This window comes from Dermacentor albipictus, chromosome 3 (genome assembly GCF_038994185.2).
Source record: "Dermacentor albipictus isolate Rhodes 1998 colony chromosome 3, USDA_Dalb.pri_finalv2, whole genome shotgun sequence".
Classification (NCBI taxonomy): Eukaryota; Metazoa; Arthropoda; class Arachnida; order Ixodida; family Ixodidae; genus Dermacentor; species Dermacentor albipictus.
The window spans coordinates 8,510,597-8,534,823 of NC_091823.1; the positions used below are offsets into that span (position 1 = coordinate 8,510,597).

Below are 24,227 nucleotides of genomic sequence, written 5' to 3' on the forward strand. Positions count from 1 at the left end.
CAAAGTAAGGATAGTAGTTTTATCGGCCATATAAACTTGGAAACATTCGCTTACTAACTTAATTAACAAGCATGGTGTCAGCGTGCACAAGCAAACATGAACAGATCAGACTCTATGAGCGTGGACACTCGCTGTCAATGTGCTGGTGCGAGCAAGGGCAACAGCAGCAGTGAGCGAAGTGACATTCGTGCCATGCATCGTTTCAACACAAGAGCGGCTAGAACGCAGTGCGCAGAAAGGTATTAGCCGTCTGCAAGTCCCTTTCAAGATACAATGCACGCGACCATGTACGGCCGTGCAAAATACGCACTTGTAGGAGCAGTCGAAGCCGGCCTCCCTCCCTTCCATGCTGCCTGCCTGCTTTCCTCCATATGTTGCGCGTGAAATTGAGCCACAATCGTCAGTTCCCCTTGCACCCGATTGCAAAATGCGCAGTTGCTGCCGGAGCACAACACCGGCCCCTCTCCCTCCCTACCATCCCCCCACGGCCTTTCGCACAACGGAAGACAGTACATTTGCTTCCCGCTTTTTCCTTCATGCACACCAGATTGAGCCGTGATCATCGGCTTCCCTCGCATGCTTTCACTTGCACATATAGCTTACAATGCACGGGGAGAGTGTTATTGCTCCTGGACTTAATATGGAACATCACGGCAATGACACAAATGCACCTGGAGTGTCCATATAGTAATGCAATAAAAAAATGGCTGTGGCTTAGGTAAGGTTAAGCCCAGGATGCGAAGCATACTAGCCTTTATTTTAGTTGTTGAACCACTGTTTAGCTTGGTGAACTGCTGTTGCTTGGCTATATTTGGTTCGGCTAGACGAAGAAACAACTCATGCGTTACTCTGCTTCGCCTTGGACGCCCCGCATTGGACGCGGTGAGCGTCGAGCAACGCAGCGTTCGGCGCGGCAACGAAATGTGTGCCTGAGCAAGCGACGCACGCCTGAGCCTTAGAAACAGCTCGTTTCTAAGGCAACACCGCAATCACTACAGGCGCTTTTGTACCGCTTTGAAGCATCGTACTCGTGGCTCAGTGGTAGCGTCTCCGTCTCACACTCCGGAGACCCTGGTTCGATTCCCACCCAGCCCATCTTGCAAGAGTTGAGCCAAAGCCACTTCTCCTCTGTCGTGACGTCACGGTGTCACGTGGTTTCAAGGCGACACCGCCGCGCCTGAGGAGCTGGGTTGAGCTCTCATAATATGCTTCGCATAAAAACATTTTTAATGGCAAACTCCAACTCTTTGCAGCTCTCCAGTCATTTACCAAGATGAGCACATAACATGAAGTTATTGCTTGTTCCACTTCACTCAGTCCTTCAGCATGGCTTTCAATTGTAACTCTCATTTGGAAATGCTCCAACTTGGTCCCACATCAATTATCTCATAAAGTCAGATCAAGCTTTGTTTTCACAAAGCCTTAAATTGCTCCATCTTTGACACCTAATTATGCCAATTATGAATGTCTTGGTATTTGAATATTATATCTTTGTGTGTTCAACTCTTATCTTCCTCCAACATCCTATTCACCAATGATGACTACACTTAATGTTGGCAAAATGAGCATGTTGTTACCTTATACATGTTACTTGGACAAAGCAGCGTGGAAGGCTACAGCACTTCCTTATGATTTAGCTACTTATTGCAGCAAAAGATCTAAGCCTTGTGGCAATCCATAGTATAGCCACAGCGACAGCTGTAGTGCTTAATCAAGCCCTCATTTGTCCTCATCACTTTTTTTTTAGTAAAGTGGTCTCCAGCTGACCTTGTGGTCAGCATGCGTGAACTTTGTAATGCCCCTTCACCTGTCAATGTTGTTGCACAAAGTAGGTATTTTTCAAGTGTCTGTTGATATTGATGATGACTGCTACCAAAAGCACAATTATACTGAGCGGGAAAAAGTGCCCATAGTAGCTATCACAGGATAAAAATTCCATAACCAGAGAATTAATTTAAATTCTGGGGCATTACGTGCCAAAACCACAATATGATTATGAGGCACACCATAGTGGGGGACTCTGGATCAAATCCATATAATGGTCTGGTCAGTTTACATCATCCCGAGATTATAAGGCAGCTCAATGGCATAATCACTTTCCAAGTATGTTCTTTATACTGAAAGGGGTGGACAAATAGTAAATTTTAGGTTTGAATAAAATTTAATGCGAATAGTAATTTGGTCAAATAATTTCACATCAAATGGTTTGAATAGTAGCACTTTGTATACCACATATTTTTGTGACGGGAAATGTGGCAGTATTTCGAATAATTAGGCTAATAAATACACAAATGTTTTGGCTCATTGTCAATAGTTGTGGTCTTTGCATAAAACCTTGACACAAGAGCCAAAAGCTGAAAAATTTATTAAATAGAGAGAGGAGGGGCAGGGTGCGCTTTACTTGCATAGATGGGAAGTATATTTTCAGTGCTGTTATGCGGATCTTTTCCCACAAAACAGCAAGTTCAACATTTTTTTACAACGCCAGCAGTATGGCCAGCAAGCAGTATAGAAAATTGATTTGCACACTTATGCTCGGTATTGTGGTTCCATATACTTGAATTTCTTGATAATGGTACACGTAGGGGCATTTTGCATTCGCCCAGATTAAGCCATGCATCGTCATGATTCCATGAAGTACAGATGTCGCATGCGACCTTTAGTGCGACAACTGCATGGTGCAGGCAGTTTAGGCTCAGTGCTTTATACCTACGCACAAGCTTAACCCATTCTATTCAGTAAGCGCACAGAAAAACTTAATGCACGCTATATAGTAGAACCTCGTTCATACTTTTTGGAAAATACTGCGAGAAAAAATTGTACTAACCAGGAAAACGTACAATCCGAAGTAACTAGAAAAATTTGACAGGCTCAACTATTGCTGACATCTACGTAATGTGAAGTGTCGCGTAAATCTTTCTGGCACGAGACGCAAATGTGCATCAAGCTTGTGGTGCTCCAGTGGCCCAAGACGCATTTTGCTGTTTTCCTATTCCATGGTGTTTTTAAGAGGGCAACAGGAAACTGGAATGAAATCGAGCTAGTGGGCGACGCTGGATGCCGCCAAAGTGAAATGGCATGCCCACATTGCGCCACCTGCAGCAGGGAATGGCGGCGCATTTAGATTATTGCCTACTAAAAGCATGCAGTACGCTACCAATGACACTACACTCCAAGCGCTGTAAAACAGATAGGTGAAGATGCTTATCGCAGTAGGTTGGGTGGCGATAGCTGTGAATGTGGCATGCGATAAACCAGGCGGAGATTTGCTGGCACTGGAATAAGAAACTGTGTGCATCGTTGTTTTCCCGTGAGGCAGGCAGCTATATGCTGTTCGTGATCGCATGTGCCTCGCTGCATTTCTTGTTCACATGGGATTTAGCAGCCAGAAAACATACACGATCACAGTCTGCAGCAGGGAACGGTGGTGCGTTTCAGTTATCACCTATTAAAAGCGTGCACTACACTTCCAACAGAACCACGCACTGTGAAACAGAGAAACGAAGGTGCTTATCACAGTAGGATTGGCGGTGATAGCTGTGAATACAGTGTGCGACGACCCTGGAGAAGATTTGCTGGTACCGAAATGAGAAACAGAGTACGCCGGCGTTTTCATGTGATAAGGGCAGGGGAGTATTGCGGTGAAGCTGCCAGGGTGGGCAGCTATATACTGTTCTCGATCACGCGTGCATTGCACATTTTCTTTTTTACATGGGATCTAGCAGCCAGAAAACGTATCATACGATTGCAGTTTGGCGACGTGCTGAATGTTGGTGCCTATAAATCGTGTTTTCCGAGAACGCACAAACCAGTAAAAAATGAGCGTAACTCTATTGGGTCATTTTTTGTGTTCTCGATTGCGAATGTTGGCACCAGGAAAACGTATGTGACGGGAACATATCAACGAGTTTCTACTCTAATTTACCTAACTGCCAGCAATCGACCCCAGACCCACATCACTTTCACGGTCCTCAGTCTATACCATGCGCTTAATCTCAGGGGGCAATCACTGTTGAGCCACTCAATTAGCGGCAAACAGCTGAGAACGGTTTCGTCAAATTTTTGTCACGGCGACACTACCTTGGTTGTTAGCCCTATCAACATGGTTTTGCCAGGTGTTGGCAACCGAAGTTGTGGTTTGGTAGTTGAGAAACGACATGGCTAAGGAAGGGGAGGATACAGGGGACAACCTGAATTGCACTATTTTCCAGATTTTCTAACACTGCGTGCATAAGTGATGTAAGAAAAATTTAGCAAGATGCACTGCAGAATCCGATAAGTTCGATAATTGAAAAATCGTTTGGTGACATAGCGGTCGAATGGTGCCTTTGTTTTTGGCTTGCAATATTGCAATTCGATCAGAAGCGAATGCCGAATAGCCTAACATCTGATCGGATATTCACCCAACCCTAAATACTGAGTTACACATTATAAGTGCAAAAACCAATTTTTTACTTAAATAGTACAGTTAGGCAAAAAAAATTCTGAAGTTCTACCTGCCAAACCCATGATATGCTTATGGAGCACACCATAGTGGGAGACTCTGAATTAATTTTGACCACCTAGGATTTTTTAATGTGCACCCTGTGCACAGTACAAGGGCCTTTTTGTGCTTTCCCCCCATCGAAACGCAGCTGCCGTGGTCAGGATTTCATCTCGTGCCCGCTGGCTTGGCAGCAAAACACCAAAGTCACCACGTCACCATGGCGGGTAGCACAGTTAGTTGCTGAAAGCAGCATCTCTATGTATGTGGACAAGGTAACTGCCTCCTCATGTTTGTTATGGTAAAAACCGCTTTTTGTTGCTGAAACGAAAAGACTGCAGAGATCACAAAGCTCTGTGTGCTGTGTTTCATTCTGACAATGCTTGTGCCACGTTTCACTTTAACAATGAGAGATGGTACCACTATGTCACTGTTACAATACATTTTTTTTTCCGACATTGCTGTAGACAATGTATACCTTTGTTTATTCTAGATGAAAGAGGCAAGTAATGCACCCAACTGCATGCATGGTAATATTCCACATAAGCGCAAAATTTGAGTGCATTTGAGCCAGCGATGTAGCCATAAGAGTCATGTGTACTTAACGCTCTTATTCATAACATTCAGTGCAAGCAGTGCCAAGTAACCACGCCCCATTTCACATGGCAACGTTGCAGGCTTGACGCTCACCTGGAAAAGGTGGCAGAGGCCCTCGACAGCTGCCTTGAGCGCCAGCAGCTCTTCAGGCTGCCAACCTCGCACGAGCACCTACACAGCAATGTATCAATGGTCACTTCTGGCTAGACTTGTATGGCCATTGCAAACAAACAAGTAAGCTGGGCTAGGTGGTTAATTTTTTGTAATGCAGGAATTACCAGCACCAAATTCAGACAAGACAGAGTGTGAAATACGTGCAAGACTTAGGACTAACGCTGAACTTAGAACTAATTTCTACTGTGCAGCAATGCTCATAACATGTGTATGAGGCAATTGTGATGCAGTAAATGCACATTTTTATAGCATGCAGTAAATGCATGCTATGATAATACAAGGTCACATCTTTTGCAAACGTACACAGCCACGGAATAGTTCATATAAAGCTCCTCTTTCTTACACGAGACTGTAAATGGAAACTAGCACAAATATCACTTTAGAATACAATAAACTTCAAATAGGACCTCCTGTGTCTCTGACTTAATAATAATGATAATGATGATGATGACAACGACGACAGTGATGATGGTTTTACCTTGAAGTATACAAATCATTGTAGCAGATAGGCTCGAGTGAAAGAAGCAGACTTATCAGAACTTATATGGCAGTCAGCAGTAAAAGGCAGAAGTACAGTTCCAAGAAAGAAAAGCATGATTATGTCACCATATATACAGCACGTTTCAGCAAACACTTTCAAAAATTCTTAAAGGTTGCCTTTGGCAGATAGCACAATTCTAGTGCATAAGGTGGTCTACTCGAAGCGGCGAACACTACTTGCACAAAAAATTGAAACACATAATTGACTAACAAAATTTCACTAATTAAACTTTTAACTAATTTTAATTTACTAATTCCAGCTGTGGAGTTCAGAAGGAGCATCCACTTGGCACGAATTCTTAGAATGACACCAGTTTCGAGATGTTAATTCCCAAACTTTGCGGAGAAATGCATTGGTGTTCCAGTTACTTTAGTGCTTGAATGCGTAAAACTAAGTTTTGTCAAGAAAGTAACCGGAATGCCAATGCATTTCTCTACAAAATTCGGGAATTAACATCTTGAAACTGGTATTATTCTGAGAATTAGTTCCGAGTGGATCCACTTTGCAAACTTCATGGCTAGAATTGGTAAATTGCAATATGGGCCTTAAGGTAATTAGTTGAAAACTTTATTTGTGAATTTTTGTAAATCAGTCGACTATGCATTTCAATTTTTTTCGCAAGTAATGCCCACCTCTTTGACTAGACCAGCTTATAATTAGAATTGTGCTATCTACCACAGCAGGCACGTACCCAAGGAGGGGCCTCATTTTCATAGAAAGGTAACCCCCCCCCCAAAAAAAAGATCCTGGATACGTACCTGTACCACAGGCAACCTTTAAAAAATTTTGAAAGTGTTCGCTGAAACATCCAGTATAGGTCTATGTTTACGATTTCTGAACAGAAAGACATCAAGACACCAAGCGAATCCTAGAGAAGACAGACTCCTCATATAGCGAATAATTTTTTATGCGTGTCACGAGCGTAATTGGATTGTAAAGACCAGTTGAAGTTGAGTGTCCTGCATGTATTTTGCTGCTTGTCCTGCTACTATTATGCAATTGCAGAGGGCGAGCCACAGTTGGACATTGGCTGGCGGTGAGGCTTGTGCCTCAACCGTTGTGTCAACTCCAACAACGAATGCCTCAATGAACATATGAAGTGGTCTGTGCCTGTGTACATGGTTATTTTTGCATTACACATCATTTAGGTTGACAGGCCCGCTACAGAGTTTAATCTTGATCACCTGACTCTCGTTAATTTGACCACATCCAGTGCTTGCTCACTCAAGACAGGCTTACGGGTCTTGTAAAATGGTTGAGGTCAGTGCACCCCTACAAGCATGCCTCATTCGGTCATGAGCCAAAGCTATTCACACCAAAGCTGCAACAGGTGCAAATGTAACAAAACATCCCTAAACCTTTTGGAGCACATCAAGCAGATCAGCTGTGTTCTGGCTTGACAGGTCATCCCGCAGCAGCACATCAGCTAGAAGGTGCACAGCACGGGCCGCCACGGCAGGGTCCTTCTCGAGTGGAGACACGTGTGGCAGCAGCACTTTCTCCACCAGCTCATCTGCCTGCAACAGACACCGGCTATGGCACGGCCGAACACTGCATGAAGTGCTAACTGAGCTTGTCAACTCTCCTTTAGCCCATGTTAACCGAATTAGGAGGTAATGAACATACAGATTTAACAATTAAATTAAATTATGGGGTTTAATGTGCCAAAACCACTTTCTGGTAATGAGGCTCACTATAGTGGGAGACTCCGGAAATTTGGGCCACCTGGGGTTCTTTGAAGTGCACCTGAATCTAATTACTGCAAGTGTTTTCGCATTTTGCCCCCATTGAAATGCAGCCACCACAGCCAGGATTCGATCTCCCGACCTTGTGCTCAGCAGCCCAACACCACAGCCACTAAGCAACCACGGCGGGTAACATGCAGATTTGCGTTATTTCTGTCAAATCAAACTCCAGCAATGAATGCCTAAAGAATGAACACATGAAGTTATTTGTGTGGAGGGAACAGAATATCAAATCGTACACGAAATGCCTTATATATAATGCAGGCATTCACATTCATCTTAGATACACGCATTTTAGATAATTTAAAAGAAAGAAATCATGAAAAGTAAATATGAGAATTCTCCTTCCATTGTCATCAGGACATCAAAATACTGAATTTTATTGCTGGTGCCTGATCTTGCTTGAAGAGGATGTAAAAACAGTGCATTTTTCGGCAACAATAAGAAAGAAAAAAATAAACTGTTCAAGAATACAATAATCAATTTGATTGACATGCACATTCCTCTTGCCAAAATAAGGTGTTTTAACTTAACACCGTGGTTCAACGATTGGCTTTGATGTCTCAACAATAAGAAAGAAATGGCTGTATAGGAACGCCGACAAAACTTGTCTGTTACAATCATGGAAACGCTATGAATTATGTGAAAAAGCATACGGGTCGTTGCTAAAAACTACGAGACGTGCCTTTTTTGGAAATGACCTTTCTTTCCTCCTCAAAACTAACCCGGGACATTTTTGACGTGTTCTTAAACCACAACAGCCATCCTGAAATTGCACTTACTAATTTTAATTGTGACATTCTCTCTGACCTTGAAGGTGCTCAATTATTAATGTTTTTCATCCGTCTTTACACAGGAAGGTTTAATGCTCGGGCCTCTCATTAGTATTAGCACCGACATAACAATGCCTGAAATAACTATTACCAAAGAAGGAATTTAATGATTATTAAATAATCTTAAACTCTCTTCCGCATCTGACACTTTCGGGTCTAACAACAAGATACTTAAAAATATCTCAGCTAGCCACTCACCCATTCTGTGTGCCCTTTTCTTGCAATCATTATCATCCCGTACCATTCCTTACAACTGGCGGGCGGACAAAGTCGTTCCCATTTTCCAGTCAAGTGATCGCTCTTTGCCACTCAATTATCATCACATCTATTTAACTGGGGCAAGGAAAGCGACCTATGTAGGCTCTGTTCACAAACAGGGACACTCACACACATAATGTAGGAATGCACCTCACTACCGTTTTCTCATCTCCCGGTCAGCAGCGAGACTGACTGGACCACCTGGCTCAGGTCCGGGCATGTCGACCGCCAGCTTGTACTGGTGGACTGGGCGGAGAAGGCCAAGCAAGCCCAAGGCCTTACTTGAGCCCACTCCCTCAGCCACTTCCCCCCTTCCCCTCCCTCTGTCAATAAAGTTTGTCACCACCACCAGCTAACACAATTGGGAGACTATTAGAACACATTATTTAATCTCAGGTCATCAACTACCTTGAGGAGCATGGCATCATCTGTAAGCAACAGCGTGGTTTCCGTAAAGGATACTTATTCATGCAACACTCACCTCGCTGATTTTGTACATGACTTACACTCTGCACTCGATTTTGGTTTTCAAGTTGATGCCATCTTTCTCGATTATTCAAAAGCTTTCGATCGTGTTCCCCACAGCAGGCGGATACTAAAACTAACGCAGCTTAACACACACCCTAAAGTCGTCTTGTGGATTAAAGAACTCCTTTTGCACAGAACACAGTTCACAGTCATTAATAATTCTCATTCCTAAGTGAACGTAACAACAGGTGTCCCTCAGAGTAGTGTTCTGCATTCACTGCTTATTCTAATGTATATTTACCTGCCTAAGTGTGTGTCCACCCATAATAGACTTTTTGCCAATGATGGTATACTATACTGTAACCTATCAAGTAATACTAATCGTGATCTCCTCCAGCCTGACCTTGTCAATACATATTGCTACGGCACAATATGTGCGATCACGAAAGGCCAGCAGTGTGAAGACGACGACGACGATTAGATGCTAGCACGGGCTGTTGCCTCTTGGCCTAGCGCAGCGTATTTTCCTTGTAAATATATTTGTACATAGCTTTTCGTCTGCGTCATCCTACGTAACATATCTGGTGGAGGTGGACGTTCCCTGTACCTCGTCACGGAGCTTCGCAGTGGACGGTACGTCGAGCCTAGCTTCATGGCTCCCGGCGATGACAATTCGACTCAGCCGCCTCCGACCCCTCCTGCCACTTCGACGACCTACATCTCTCTCCCTGCTCCTCGTGATCCTGGCGTATTCTCGGGCAAAGATGGGGACGACGTCGACGACTGGATCAGCCTGTACGAACACGTCAGCCGCAATAACCGGTGGGACTCTACTATCATGCTCGCCAACATAGTCTTTTACCTCGGTGGCACACCTCGAGTTTGGTTTCGGACGCACGAAGAGGAGCTCACCAGTTGGGATTCGTTCAAGCAAAAGCTCCGAGACTTGTTCGGCAACCCCTACGGTCACAAACTTGCCGCGCAGAAGGCGCTTTCCGGCCGTGTGCAGACGTCAACAGAGCCCTATGTCACGTACATTCAGGACGTCCTGGCTCTGTGCCGCAAAGTTGATGCACACATGCCTGAGTCAGACAAGGTATCCCACATCCTCAAAGGCATTGCCGATGACGCCTTCAACTTGCTCGTGTTCAACAACGTCGCGACGGTGGATGCTGTTATCAAAGAGTGCCGCCGCCTGGAACTCGCTAAAAGCAGACGTATCGATCAGCAGTTTGCCCGTTTGCCCAACACCCCAGCGACTTCTTCCTGTGCCGACGCTCCTCGTCCCAACAACACCGGCGATATTACCAAGATCGTTCGGCGTGAGATTGAGGCCGCCTATCCGGCTGCCTTCGACTCCAGCCCCACCAACGCACCGGCAGTCACGGTTTCCCTGATCCAGGCAGTTGTCCGCCAGGAGTTCGAAAACATGGGCCTTCACACCATCTGCTCGGCCCATCACCCTGATACCCATCCGGCTTCTTCGATTCCGCCCCGTCCCGCATCGTCTTACCCACCACGTTTCCGCAACCCAGCTGAATGGCGCACTGCTGACGACAAGCCCATTTGTTTTCACTGCCGTCGCATCGGGCACATTTCTCGGCACTGTCGAAGTCGCTGGACTTCCCCGACCCGGTCTGCTTATACTGCCTATTCTCGCCCCTCGGGTGGCCCTTCTCGTCCTTATGCCGCACGCTCCGATAATGCCGCCACTGACTCTCCTGCGCCGAACCGCCCCTATTCTCGTTCACCTTCGCCCCAACGACAACAATCTCGCTCTCCCCAGCCCCGTCGCTCCTATTCGCCGACTCCCTTCGGGCGCCGCTCCCAGCCGGAAAACTAGACGATGCAGCGCCTCGAGGTGACGCTGCATTGCTCCCTACGCCGCCAAATCCTCTTCTGACTTTGCCCACTCATCTGAACCTTCTTGACGTGCACGTCGACGGTGTTTCCGTGTCTGCTCTCATAGACACTGGGGCGCATTTGTCCGTAATGAGCGCTGACCTTCGTAACCGGCTCAAGAAAATTATCACGCCCGCCACGACGCCTGTTGTCCGTGTCGCCGATGGCGGAACAGCCCCCGTAATTGGTATGTGTGCCGCCCGCGTCTCCTTCGCCGATCGCTCAACAGTCGTGCTATTCACGGTCATCGCCCACTGTCCCCACGACATCATCCTCGGCTTAGACTTCCTCTCCGCACATTCTGCTCTCATCGATTGTTCCGCCAGTACTCTCCGCCTTGACCTGCCTGTTCTGGATCCTGCTGAACCACACCCCAGTCGCCTCAGTTCCGCCGACTTCGTTCGCTTGCCACCTTCGGCACTGACCTACGTTGACCTAGTGTCATCCCCACCAGTCCCCGACGGTCACTACATCGCGGCTCCTATGCCAGACGTCCTCCTTACACACGGGATCACGGTACCCCATGCAGTTTTATCTATTACGGCGAATTGCGTCTGCCTGCCAGTGGTCAACTTTGGCTTGACGACGCAAGTGCTGCCACGTGGGATGTCTTTGGCCCAGCTTTGTTCGTTCGAGGATCACTCAGTAGCATCCATTGCAGTAGACGACACTTCATCCGATACTTCTCTACCATCGCAGTCGCCAAATTGTCCCATCGCTGACTTACAGAAAATGATTGCCCCCGACTTGCCCTCCGAGCACGCTCGTGAACTCTACCGCGTTCTGTTTTCCTACCACGATATTTTTGACTTTAACGATCGTCCTTTAGCCCAAACTACAGCTGTCAAACATCGCATTAATACCGGCGATGCCCCTCCTATTCATCGCCGCCCGTATCGAGTGTCACCAGCTGAGCGTCAAGTTATTCACGCAGAAGTTCGCAAAATGCTTGCCAAGAACATTATTGAACAGTCATGTAGTCCTTGGGCGTCACCGGTTGTGCTGGTAAAAAAGAAGGATGGCTCATGGCGCTTTTGCGTGGATTATCGGCACCTTAACAGGGTTACCAAAAAGGACGTGTACCCCCTACCTCGGATTGATGACGCCCTTGACTGCCTCTACGGTGCTCGCTATTTCTCCTCTATTGACCTTCGCTCCGGCTATTGGCAGATTGCCGTGGACGATCTCGACCGCGAGAAGACTGCCTTTGTGACACCCGACGGTCTTTATCAATTCAAGGTGATGCCGTTCGGCCTATGTAACGCTCCTGCCACTTTTGAATGCATGATGGACTCCCTTCTTCACGGTTTCAAATGGTCCACGTGCTTGTGCTACTTGGACGACGTTATCGTATTCTCCCCAACGTTCGCTATGCACCTCGAGCGCCTCTCAGCAGTCCTGGACGTTTTTCGGCGAGCCGGTCTGCAACTCAACGCATCGAAGTGCCAATTCGGCCGTCGCCAGATTACCGTCCTTGGACATCTCGTTGACGCGAACGGAGTGCAACCGGACCCAGGCAAGATCCATGCTGTTACGCACTTCCCTGTTCCGACGTGTGTCAAGGATGTGCGCAGCTTCATCGGCCTTTGTTCGTACTTCCGCCGTTTCGTGAGGAATTTCGCCGCCATAGCACGACCACTAACCGACCTTTTGAAAAAAGATTCTCCTTTCCAGTGGGGCGATAACGAGGCCTCTGCATTCTCTCATCTAATCGACATTCTCACAACGCCTCCCGTTCTGGCCCACTTCGATCCTTCTGCGCCTACCGAAGTCCGTACTGATGCCTGCGGTCACGGAATTGGAGCAGTACTAGCACAACGCCAGCGTGGCCACGACCGTGTTATCGCTTACGCCAGCAGGCTCCTCTCACCCGCGGAGCGCAACTATTCCATCACTGAGCGTGAGTGTCTGGCCCTAGTTTGGGCGGTTGCGAAATTCCGCCCATACTTATATGGCCGATCCTTTTCCGTTGTCACAGACCATCACGCGCTTTGTTGGTTATGCTCATTGAAAGACCCTTCAGGAAGACTTGGTCGCTGGGCCTTACGCCTCCAAGAATATTCGTTCTCTGTCACCTACAAATCTGGCCGACTACACAAGGACGCTGACTGCCTGTCTCGCTACCCGGTAGACGAGCCTGAAGACGCCGACAGTAGTACCGCCGACGGCATTTTCTCTGTGTCTGCCTTCGCTAACATCGCCGATGAGCAGTACCGAGACCTATCGCTGCGAGTACTCATCGAGCGTCTGCGCTCTACACCTACCGACGCATCCGTTCGCCGATATGTCCTCCAGGGCGGCATTCTGTACCGAAGGAGCTTCCTCCCTGATGGCCCTGATCTTCTTCTTGTCGTGCCAAAACATCTACGACAGACTGTACTCTTTGAGATGCATGACGCACCCACTGCAGGACATCTTGGGGTAACCCGCACGTACGACTGCGTCCGCCGCCGCTTCTATTGGCCTGGTCTCGCTCGCTCCGTTCGACGCTATGTTGCTGCCTGTGATCCCTGCCAGCGTCGGAAGACACCTCAGGTGCTACCTGCCGGTCATCTCCAGCCGATCACCGTCCCTGTGGAACCGTTCTTTCGTGTTGGATTAGACCTGCTCGGTCCCTTTCCCACGTCATCCTCTGGGAACAAATGGGTAGCCGTCGCGACTGATTACGCCACCCGATACGCTATCACTCGGGCTCTCCCTACCAGCTGCGCCACTGACGTCGCGGACTTCCTCTTGCGTGACATTATCTTGCTTCATGGCGCCCCGCGACAGCTGCTTACTGACCGTGGTCGAAACTTCCTCTCGAAAGTTATCGCTGACATTGTGCGTTCCTGCTCCATTCATTTCCTGCTCCATTCTCCATTTGGTGTACCACATGGTTAATGATGCTGAATGAATCCGAAACAATGTTAATGTCATTTACTCAACATAATTCCCATAAACCAAGACCGTATGTTTTCAATAATGCTGAAATTCAAATTAGCACTACATATAAATACCCTGCACTTCACTTCAATCCTATCTAACATGCTATTATCATATTGACGTCACCCTTGCTTCAGTTAGCCGTTCACTTTGCCTTTCCAAACATTCTCTAAAACATGCCCCTCCCGAGATATGTAACACCGCATACATTACGCTTGTTCATCCAAAAATTGAATAGACTTCTGCCATTTCACATCCAGTTCAGGCCTACCTTACTCATAAAATCAAATCCATGCAAAACCATGCTGTGCTCTTAATTTTTTTAGATTACTCACGTCATACTAACATCACTGCACTAAGAGATCATGCTAAATTAGAAAGCTTACCACATCGTTGCCAAGCAGCTCGCCTTCAACTTTTTCATATTTTCGTCATCAATCAATTCTTTCTGACAATTTCTTTCAGTCCCCTGCTGTCATTTTTCCTCACCGCGATCACCAGTGCAAAGTTAAACGACCGATATGTCACTCTCATCGTTTTGCCAATTCATTCATACCATGCACTGTCATCGAATGGAACTACTTGCCATCGCGTGTCGCTACCGAAAGAAATCCAGCAAAATTCTGCACTGCCTGATTGATTTGTGTTTACTTTTCAAGCATTCTTGTTTTCAGTTTCTTATACATTAAGATGTATTGTACTATTAACATCTTAATTTTTCTCTTGTTCCATTTCATAAGCATTTTTCAGCATGGTTTTTGTAAGTGTTGTGCATTTTGTAAGCACCTTTTCTTTTCTGCACTGTATTTATTGGGCTTTTTTTATATTACGGATTGTCACTAGTGTCATAACTGCTGTATTAACTCTAGTCAGAAATAGGTTTTGTGTTTATTGCTTTTTTCCTATCCCCCTTCCACCAATTTTAATCCCACATTGCTTATAATTGTGTTTTTTGTTCGTATTTTAGTCACACTATTGCTGCCTAACTATTCCAGTTCCCATGTTAACTACTGTCGCCCACCCCCTATGTAATACCCTCTTTGAGGGCCTTTAGGGGTATCTTGAATAAATAAACGAATTAGAAAGAAAACAAAACATCATCCCCTGTCAACCAGCACTTTGTATATGAAGTCCTAAGCTGTCCTTACACCAACAGAGAGAGAGAGAGAGAGAGAGATGCAAATGAGAGAAAAGCAGGGAGGTTAACCAGAGTTAAAGCCTCCGGTTTGCAACCCTGCACTGGGGTAAAGTGACATATGCTAGGGGCTCCCACACAAAATGACTTCACCACAGATGTATGCACAATGCAATCAGCTGTCAGAAATACACGTGTGCTCAGTACATGGGTTCTTGCATTTTTATCCTATTATACACTCTAGTGGTCGCTCATGCAAAGCACTCTTGAATAATTTCTAAGCCCAAGGGCATTTAATTTGAAGTAGGACCAAAGGGTACAAATGACCCCAGGGAACAACAAGACATGCATTGAATTAAAAAAAAAAAAAGAAACAGACAGAGTATCATGGACAAAAAAGACAGCTTTTCTACTTTTCTTTTCCTTGGCATTAAAAAGCGGTAAAGAAGAAGCAAAGACTGGAATTACCAGTGAGAATAAGCAAATTAAAGTAGATAGTGTGAAACTTCAGGTAGTGCCACTTGTGAGTTAAGACATAAAACATTATTCTGTCCAGTTTGCATATTATTTTTTATGCTAGGGAATATAGCAAGTTTTGATGATGCTCTGACAACTGCTTTCAAGGCAAATGACAATGGCACTGCCTACACAAGTTTCTTGAGTATTGTAGCCACCATGGAAATGCGAAAAAGTGTAAATGTTATGTTTAACTTTGCCATGGCTTAGCCAAAAGCAAGGTATTGCTTCACAGATATAGCTTTTTTGGAATAACGTTTCCAATCATGCTTTCACAAAACTGACAATTTTTTGGATGGAAAAAGCAGCAGCAACCTTATTCTAATCTTCCCTTGCACTGGTTCCCTTTTATTCAAACTGCACATCCAGCTATCCCAAACTGCCACTGAGTGCAGTACTTCTTGTCTTCCTTCCAAACTTGTTGAACTCCTGGCTGCAGTTTTGACATCTGAAGGCACACTTATCAAAAATAAACTAAGCTTTTAATAACACCTCTATGAATAGAAATAATAAACAGTTGGCTTACTAAGAACAGGGACTCTCTACACCAAGAAATTGAAAAGAAAATTTAGTGGTCGTACTGTCTTTCTTGAATTTCCACATAAGCCCTGCCAAGGTCTTGGCCTCATACTGAAATGTTAGGCAATGATGTACGCCACCTGGCAGAGATGTCGATGGCTGGCAAGAAGGTCAAGAAGGCGCAGCTGCACAGCTGGTGTTGCCATCACAGGGTCCAAGAATCGATCCAGCAGTTCTGCCATCTGGCTTGCCCAGCGCAGTGGACACAGCTCCGCCTGTCGTATTCGAAACTCCACCAGACGCAGCAGTGATGTTTCCTGCAGTGACAACCCGTACCCATGTGCCAAAGCACAGCAAATGATGTGGTGTTGAACCAATAATGTGGCAACTTTGATGTGCAGCAAACAGGTTTCTCAAGTTCATTGAAGAATAAAAATAACATTGCGCTGCGCAGGTTGAAAGGAATAATGACGATGACACTAGTGAAGGTTATACAAACGGGACGAAGTTGTGCAGCCTGGTCAACCAGCTCGAAGAGGTGTGTGGCGCTGCCTTCGAATGTGCCCTGGTCATATGACAGCTCCACACGCGTAAGCAGCTCATGAGCCATTTGCTGCAGCTGCCGTCCACTAGGTTGGCCCTGCACAAAATAGGGAGAGGGGTGTCAATCTTCTGTAAGCACACAATGATTAATATGTACTAAAAAATCATCCACCCTCTCTTCTATATCTACGGAACCTCACTTTTTTGTTTTCATCTAATAGGCAAGTCTCTGTGTGATTAAACAATGCTCTGCAAGGGGTGAGCCAATGAATCATTAATTAACACCATTTAGTGCAAGCGTTTAAAAATTTGAAAATTGCACCATGGAGACAGAGCCAAAGTGACATGGCACTTAACTAACCCTGCACTCAGCACAGTACATGTACCTCCTGCATGTGATTTTCCATGTGCCACATTTTTTCCACAATTGTAACACGGCCCAAACAAAAATGAAAGTATGTTCCTTCACATCATCAACCTAGTATTTAAAATCTAAATTATTTTGGCAGAGACAAAAAGCAGACTTTTCAAATACTAAAAACTTCAACTTGAGAAGCATGTAAAAAACTAGCAGTTTTGCCCAAAAGGCAAAGCATCAATTGTGATAGCAAATTATTGGACAGCTATACAAACTAAGGATAGTACCTTTATCAGCCGTATAAACTTGTAAACATTTCCTTACTAACTAAATTAACAAGCATGGTATCAACCGCGCACAGGCAAACATGAACACATCTTACTCGATGACCAAGGACACTCGCTGTCAAAATGCTGGCACGAGTAAGGAAGAGCTGCAGCAGCAGTAAGTGAATTGATCTTCGTGCTGCTTCTTGCTTTAATACAAACTGAGTGGTGAGAACACAGCACACACAAAGCTATCAGTACTCGGCGAGCCTAGACTCTGTACCTATCACAGATCACTTTCAAGATAGGGCCTGTGTGGCCACACTCAACCACACCATACGCAGCTGACACTGCAGTGGCAAATGCTCAGCGAAGTTCTTCATCTCTGTGTTGACTATGTCCAATGCCTGCACGGTTTGTCACGTGGCCATTAAGTTGTATGCCAAATCTTATGAGCTATACCATATGGGAATTTGCTTTCTAGTGCCAGCTTCATGAAATGTTTCAGTGGGCTGCCTGAATGGCCCGGGGCATCCAACGTCTGTGCATAGTTGGTTGGTTCTCGAAGGACAGGGATAATCACGCATAGCCTCCTAAGGGGAGCTGTGCACAAGGAAGACAGATGCCTACTCAAAGCACAGCCAGCACTCAGACTGTGCAGCTAAAATCACCGCAGTAAAATTTCAAGAAGTCAATGCAGTTTGTGCAGAACATCTGATTAAATAAGGCAATATGCTCAATGTAGGCCGATTTTGCATTTTCGGCAATAAAAAGAAACCTTTTTTAACGAGGACCGACTTCTCCAACCAACAATGAACAAGTGTGAACTGCACCAAAAGCACAACGAAAGGGGCAATCCCAATACCATCTGTATGGGCATGATTTTTCAGGGTGTCTACCAAGTTGACATTTCCAATTTCCCCGAGTTTTCCAGGTTTTCCCTGTGTGACACAGAACTTTGTTATATGTCAAGACGAGCTAACACCACGTCACTCTATGCTGTCCCTCCCTAGTAAGCATGTTAAAAAAAACGACTTAATCCAGTTTGAATAGTAAGGAGTAGTGTTTATGTTATTCAAAAAGAAAACAGAAGCGAGAGGTTAGTAAGATGCATAGCAAATATCCTTAAAGAAATGGTGAAACCCATTGCAAATCAATTGAACATAATCAAATATGAATAAAAAGGAGATGCACATCTGTCGTGACATACTCTCAGCCCTCACACAATGCCTCAGTGCTGCGTTTCACTGTTTTAATGAGTTTACATTGGTTTGGATGAGAGACACCTGCGTCTAGGCGTCAGCCAACACTGTTTTTTGAGCTCAAGCTCCTTCAAAGAAGTGGCAGCACACAAATTCCTTTCTCATTCATTCTTCATTGCGTAGGTCCTTTCTGTTCTCGTCATCCTTCCGCCGCACGTTCACCCCAAGGACCATTTGAAGCATTCTCTTGGTCAGTTGTACAGTCAACGTCCAATTTGTCGGCCTCCCTGGGGACCACGAAAACGTCCGAAAAAATGAATGTATGTCTTTTACTGCCCTAAAGTGCTCAAATCACCACAGACACATCTGAAAAAGCTCTGAATGCTTGCCAGCACGCTTATTAGGCATATCGGTGCTCGCACTGTGACAGGAGATGGCAAGTGCACGCGCGCCCTTTCTGCCCCTTCCCACGCTTGTTATGCTTCACCGCGTTACTTGCTGTATTGCGGCGAAGCTGAATTTCGGGAACCGGCATTATGCAACGCGCCGTGCTTTCCGAGCTTCGAAGCCAATCGCGAGGACAACAAAGGCGAAGTGGGTGCCACTGCTGACAGCGGCTAATTCTTTCAATTAAAAACACGGCACCGAACGGCACGAAGCTTAATGGGCTACCTTCAATGGTCATACGGCGCAGCTGGATGGATGGATGGATGGATGTTATGAGCGTCTCCTTTGGAACGGGGCGGTGGGTTGCGCCACCAAGCTCTTGCTATTATACTGCCTAATGTCCTACCTAGGTTAAACAATAAAAAAGAAAAAAAAAACACTATTAACTACTACAACCACATTTTCTGATCCCCTATTGCGAATTGTGCTTTAGCAGCTGGATGGATGGATGGATCGATGGATGGATGTTATGAGCGTCCCCTTTGGAACGGGGCGGTGGCTTGCGCCACCAAGCTCTTGCTATTATACTGCCTAATGTCCTACCTAGGTTAAACAATGAAAAAAGATAAAGAAACACTATGAACTACCACGGCCAAATTTTCTGATCCCCTATTGCGAACTGTGCTTTTGTACGTCTCCGTCTTTTGTCGTTTCCCTACTTTTTTCCACCAATCCTCCAATCGCCTCTTGCTAATGCCTATTGCGGACATATTTGCTTTACCACTGCTCCCACTGAACCCAGGGGCTTCAAGGAGTCCAGTGATGCCTAAATCGACCGCTGGGTAGACGTCTTCACATTCTAATAAAACATGCTCCATAGTTTCCCTAGCTTTACCGCAGCAAGCACATGCTTCTTCTTCCTTCTTATATCTCCCTTTATAGGTACATGTTTTAAGGCATCCCGATCTCGCTTCGAAAAGTAATCTTTTGATAACCCTTTGAGTTATCATAAATGTTTTTTTTCCTGATTTCGTTTTTTTTTTCTCTTGAGTAGCTACTGATGGCAGGTTTCTTTTCCATTGCCGCCACCCATGAGATTATTTCAGCCTCTCTGACTTTCCGCTTGACCTTCTTTGTTGCTGTGTTGCCCGCCCTACAGGCCACATACTTGCTGGTAAGCTTCCTAGTTTTTTTTCCTCCACTGTGAATCAATGTTTTTCCTGTACAGATATCTGAACACTCTCCCAGCCCATTTACTTTCTTTTATATTCCTCAGCCGTTCTTCATACTCAATTTTACTGCGAGCTTCCCTCACTTCAAAACTAGTCCAACCCATATCAACCTGCACAGCTTCATTTGTAGTCTTCCCTTGAGCGCCCAATGTGAAGCAACGCACTGACCTTTGGTTCCCGTCGAGTCCTGACTGTACCCCTGATTTAAAGCAAACAACCGCATTTCCAAAAGTGGCGATCGGCTCCGTTAGTGCCCCTGTGTCATTTCCACGAAACACCGAGGCGGCTGCTGCTACGGAGGCATGCTTTTGCGGCACTTGTTTGAAACGTAGAAGGATGGACATTTGCGCGAGTTGGTACTTGAACAACTTGAAGGGCAGCGCAATATGACCAAGACAGAAGGCAGTGTCAGTCATTCTAAATTGTGGTTTCAGGGCAATCGAAGACATCAAGGCCAATTTCGGACCACCGACGCCTTCGCAGTCCAGAAAATTGGACTGCGAAGGGAATTTCAGACGTTCTTATACATCGACTCTTGGTGGTGCCGAGAAGCATTCCGAATTATTGGGCGTTCGGAAAGTCGGTCGTTGACTGCAAAGTGGCAACTCCAGCCGACAACACGGTGTCAAAGACGATTCGTTACGATTCCTCTCTGTTACTTGAGCCACCATTACTGCGACTTTGGTTCCCTTTCGATAAAATTGGGTCATTTTCTCTGATAGAAGCGCAAATTCCCCGCATTTTCCCTGAGTACTTCCAGACTATTCAAGATCCACGAGAATTTCTGGTTTTCCCGGTTCGTAGACACCCTGTTTTTAGGACTTTGCTGAATCATTTAAGCCTTACTAGGCACCACTAATCTAGCAACCAAGGCATCAGACACCCCGCAGCATCTTTCTTGACTTATTGGAAATCATCATCAGCGTGAGCAATGTTTAAAATATTGCAACCCTTCAGTTCACCATCTGTAGTCTTCTAGGCAGGCAATTATCAGCTTTCTCAAAGCCATTTGGTAGCCACTAAGATAAAACACTGTGAGATGACTCTGTACTTTCAATTGCTTATGGCAGCAAGCCTATCAATGGAAAAGTGAAATAACCCAATGATGAAGGAGGTCATAAAAAGCATCAATGGCAGCTGCCTATGATGTGATATGCAGGTCTGTGTGTGACTGGCCAGCAAGAAGCACAAGTGCTTGCTTACTCATTACCATTATGTCAGATTTGTCAATGACTTAATCAGGCAGATGACGAGAGATTGCATGCAAAAGCACATTTTGTAGCACCACAACAAGTCTAAAGTGAATGTCAAGAAAAATAAAATGAATGACTATCGCCAAATTTTGAAATGCACTGAAGGGTGAGATGTAGCAATGGCCTATCAGCAAGCTTTTCATGATTATTGACAGAATTGCAAAATGCAACCGAATTATTATTTGTAAAATTAATAGTTTGTGACTCTCCAATCATTAGGACATTTTCGCAGTCTGAAAAAAAAAATTATTACTTTCATATTTTTCATGTTTGAGTGTCTTGTGAGAAGAGCAGCAAAGAGAAGTGTGCACCCTTAGGCACATAGCGCCAGTAGAATATTTCTGATAAAAGTATTTGTTGTCCCTTGAGGGGTTCCATTTAATGATATTTGCTCTATAGCATCAGCAATTGCTGCATGTTTTGTACTGCAGCTGGTGGAAACAGTCATCACCGTACAAAGATAAAGAAGCAGTGTGTTCACTCAGCGGTCAACAATGCTGTACAGGCTATTGTGCAACAAGATCCCTTAAATTTCTCTGATGCTGAGCAGAATCAAACCGATCTCACAAGGGTTCCTCAAGGACAGCAACCAGATGCATTAGCAGGCTGTGCTACAAATGCACTGGGCATGCGCCACTCTTCAACGAACCTTTCACCAACTTGGCTCACTGAGCATGTGCCACTAAGGGTGTGGCAAGTGAGGGAACAATCCTCAGCGTTCGCAGGCACCGGTGCGCCACGCTTCTTGTCTCAGAGGACACACGCGAATTTCTCTGCAGTGCCACTGGATAGCGCAGTGTGTCCAGAAAGAAGCAAGATAGAGAAGCCCAGTTGCCGCATGACACATTTCTCAGCATTCGTACACACCGGCACACCTTGCATTTTGGAGGCCACATGCAGGCTTCGCAGAAGCACAATAAACGGCACCGAGTGTTCTAGATAAGTGCGAAAGAGAAATTCCGCTGCAGTACACGCATCATATATAACTCATTTTGATGGTGGCAAAACACTATGTTGCTATATTGATTCAATGCTAAACACATTATCATTGAAATGAAATGCATTCATTGAAATGCAGCACATACCAGGTTCCACAAGCTGACCTCAAGGAGGTTCACTGAGGAAAAACACATACCTAGTGGCACATACCCAGCGGCCCAAGTTGAAATGAAAGAGGTTCATTTAAAAGCAGCAGATTCCCAGTGTAACATAATCAGTGACCGAAGGTGGTCAAACAGTTGGTTTTGAACCTGGTTCTCTAAGCACAGCAGCTTGATGCTCTACCCATTAGACCATGGACTAGCCAATGACCCAACTTGACGGTAAAACAGTTGGAGACAAATATAGAAACAGGAACAGGAACATCCAGGAAAGTATGTGAAGTATACCAAGGATGCTAATCACATTAGTAATCCATTCTGTAAAAGTACAGCGCTCCTGTTGTCTGCTTTCTTTGTCCCTTGTTGGATTAATTCTGTTTCTTTCCACTGACATTTGCAGCCTCATTGCTAGTGGTGGCAGTGTGTTTCATAATGCTCCCAGTCAGCATGCATTATGAAATGCAATGGATAAGCCAAACACCAAAAACATGCAAAGAAACCAAGCCACCTGCGGGAAGGTGAGGAGAGTGGCCAGCAGGTTCAGTATAGCGTCCCAGGCGACTGGTCCAAGTGGAGGCGCGCCCTCGGCCAACAGCCACTGCAGGCACACAGCTGCCTCGTAGGCAACGGATGGATGAGCACTGCCGCTGTCTAGGGCTCGCCCCAACGATGGGAGCACACCGGCCGCAGTATGCTGCAATGAGCCCACTGCCTTTGGGCTCCACAGGGCAGCGCCCACAAAGAACACCGCCCCCTTGAGCAGAGTCGTGTCGCACACATTGGACCTGCACACGTTGGACCTGATATTGGCATGCGTGCAGCAGGATTTCTCAGAAGGGGTACTGTTGAAACCAAGATCAAGATGAGTTCTAAAGGAGCGGAGCCATCTGCACTTTGAGCAGCACTCGAGCTTATTTCTCAGGAGCCATCTCATCGCCATTTTTCGTGAATTGAAGGCAGCCCTCTGAAGTATACAAAGTTCAATGCACCGCAGTTCCTATGAACAACTCATGTCAGAGATACAACACTGATGCCATCAAGCCACTGAACAAGGACAGAATGAACTTTTTATCAGTGGTTGCCAGCACACTGTGGTGTCAGCATAAATGACCACACTGACCAGTCTGCCCATTCTGCACACTACAGTGGCAGATAAGGGTCAATTCCGCTCTCATGAACAGACACAGCAGCTGCACTTCGCTTTATGCACGTGATAGCACATTGATCTTGTGGAAGTCAACAAGTGCCAAGAGCAGTGGTACATTCCCTGGCTCCTGATTTGAAGATCTGCCTACTGCCTGGGCTACCAAGGTGTGAAGAAATTTTGTTGTGGCAGCTGTGGCTTGGTGCCGCATTTACCAAGTCACACTCATTCATAACTGGATGGGCCGACAACTCTACCTGTGAGACTTGCGGCTTCGAAGAAAATATTTCACGTTTTCTGTGCATTGGTATGTCACTGTTTTCTATCGAAGACGTTCCATGAAAGAAATGCAACTGGTAGCTCTGTATGTATTGTTCACAACCTATAAAGAAGGCTGTAATATTGTTATGCTGACACATTTGTTTGCCTCTTAGGCCAAATGAGCAACAAGTGACGGCCTCCACAACAGAGTATACAGCTGGCGTCGAGGTTTTCAATGAGAGCTACGTGCTCTCTAACTGAGCACTTATATGTGCAGAATTTCCTTCAACAATACCTCATCAAACACACTGCATGCATGATGAAGAGTTCTAAAAGAAAAGTGAAAACCAGCTATCTATAACAGTTCCCGTCTCATTACTGGTTT

At 45.6% G+C, this 24,227-nt stretch overlaps 1 protein-coding gene across 8 annotated transcripts in view; it reads right to left on the minus strand.

Moving 5' to 3' along the window:
* Positions 1-24,227, minus strand: part of gig (TSC complex subunit tuberin) — a 118,379-nt gene that overhangs the window by 74,188 nt on the left and 19,964 nt on the right. For all 8 annotated transcript variants that reach the window (XR_011512626.1, XR_011512625.1, XM_070535029.1 and 5 more), the window contains 5 exons: positions 22,946-23,222; positions 16,596-16,736; positions 16,237-16,413; positions 7,154-7,312; positions 5,174-5,251 (listed from right to left, as the gene is read on the minus strand). Coding sequence is in view for 6 of the 8 variants with exons in the window: in XM_070535029.1 (XP_070391130.1) it covers positions 5,174-5,251; positions 7,154-7,312; positions 16,237-16,413; positions 16,596-16,736; positions 22,946-23,222 (832 nt within the window). In the remaining 2 variants the exon portion in view is untranslated. The remainder of the gene's footprint in view (positions 1-5,173; positions 5,252-7,153; positions 7,313-16,236; positions 16,414-16,595; positions 16,737-22,945; positions 23,223-24,227) is intronic.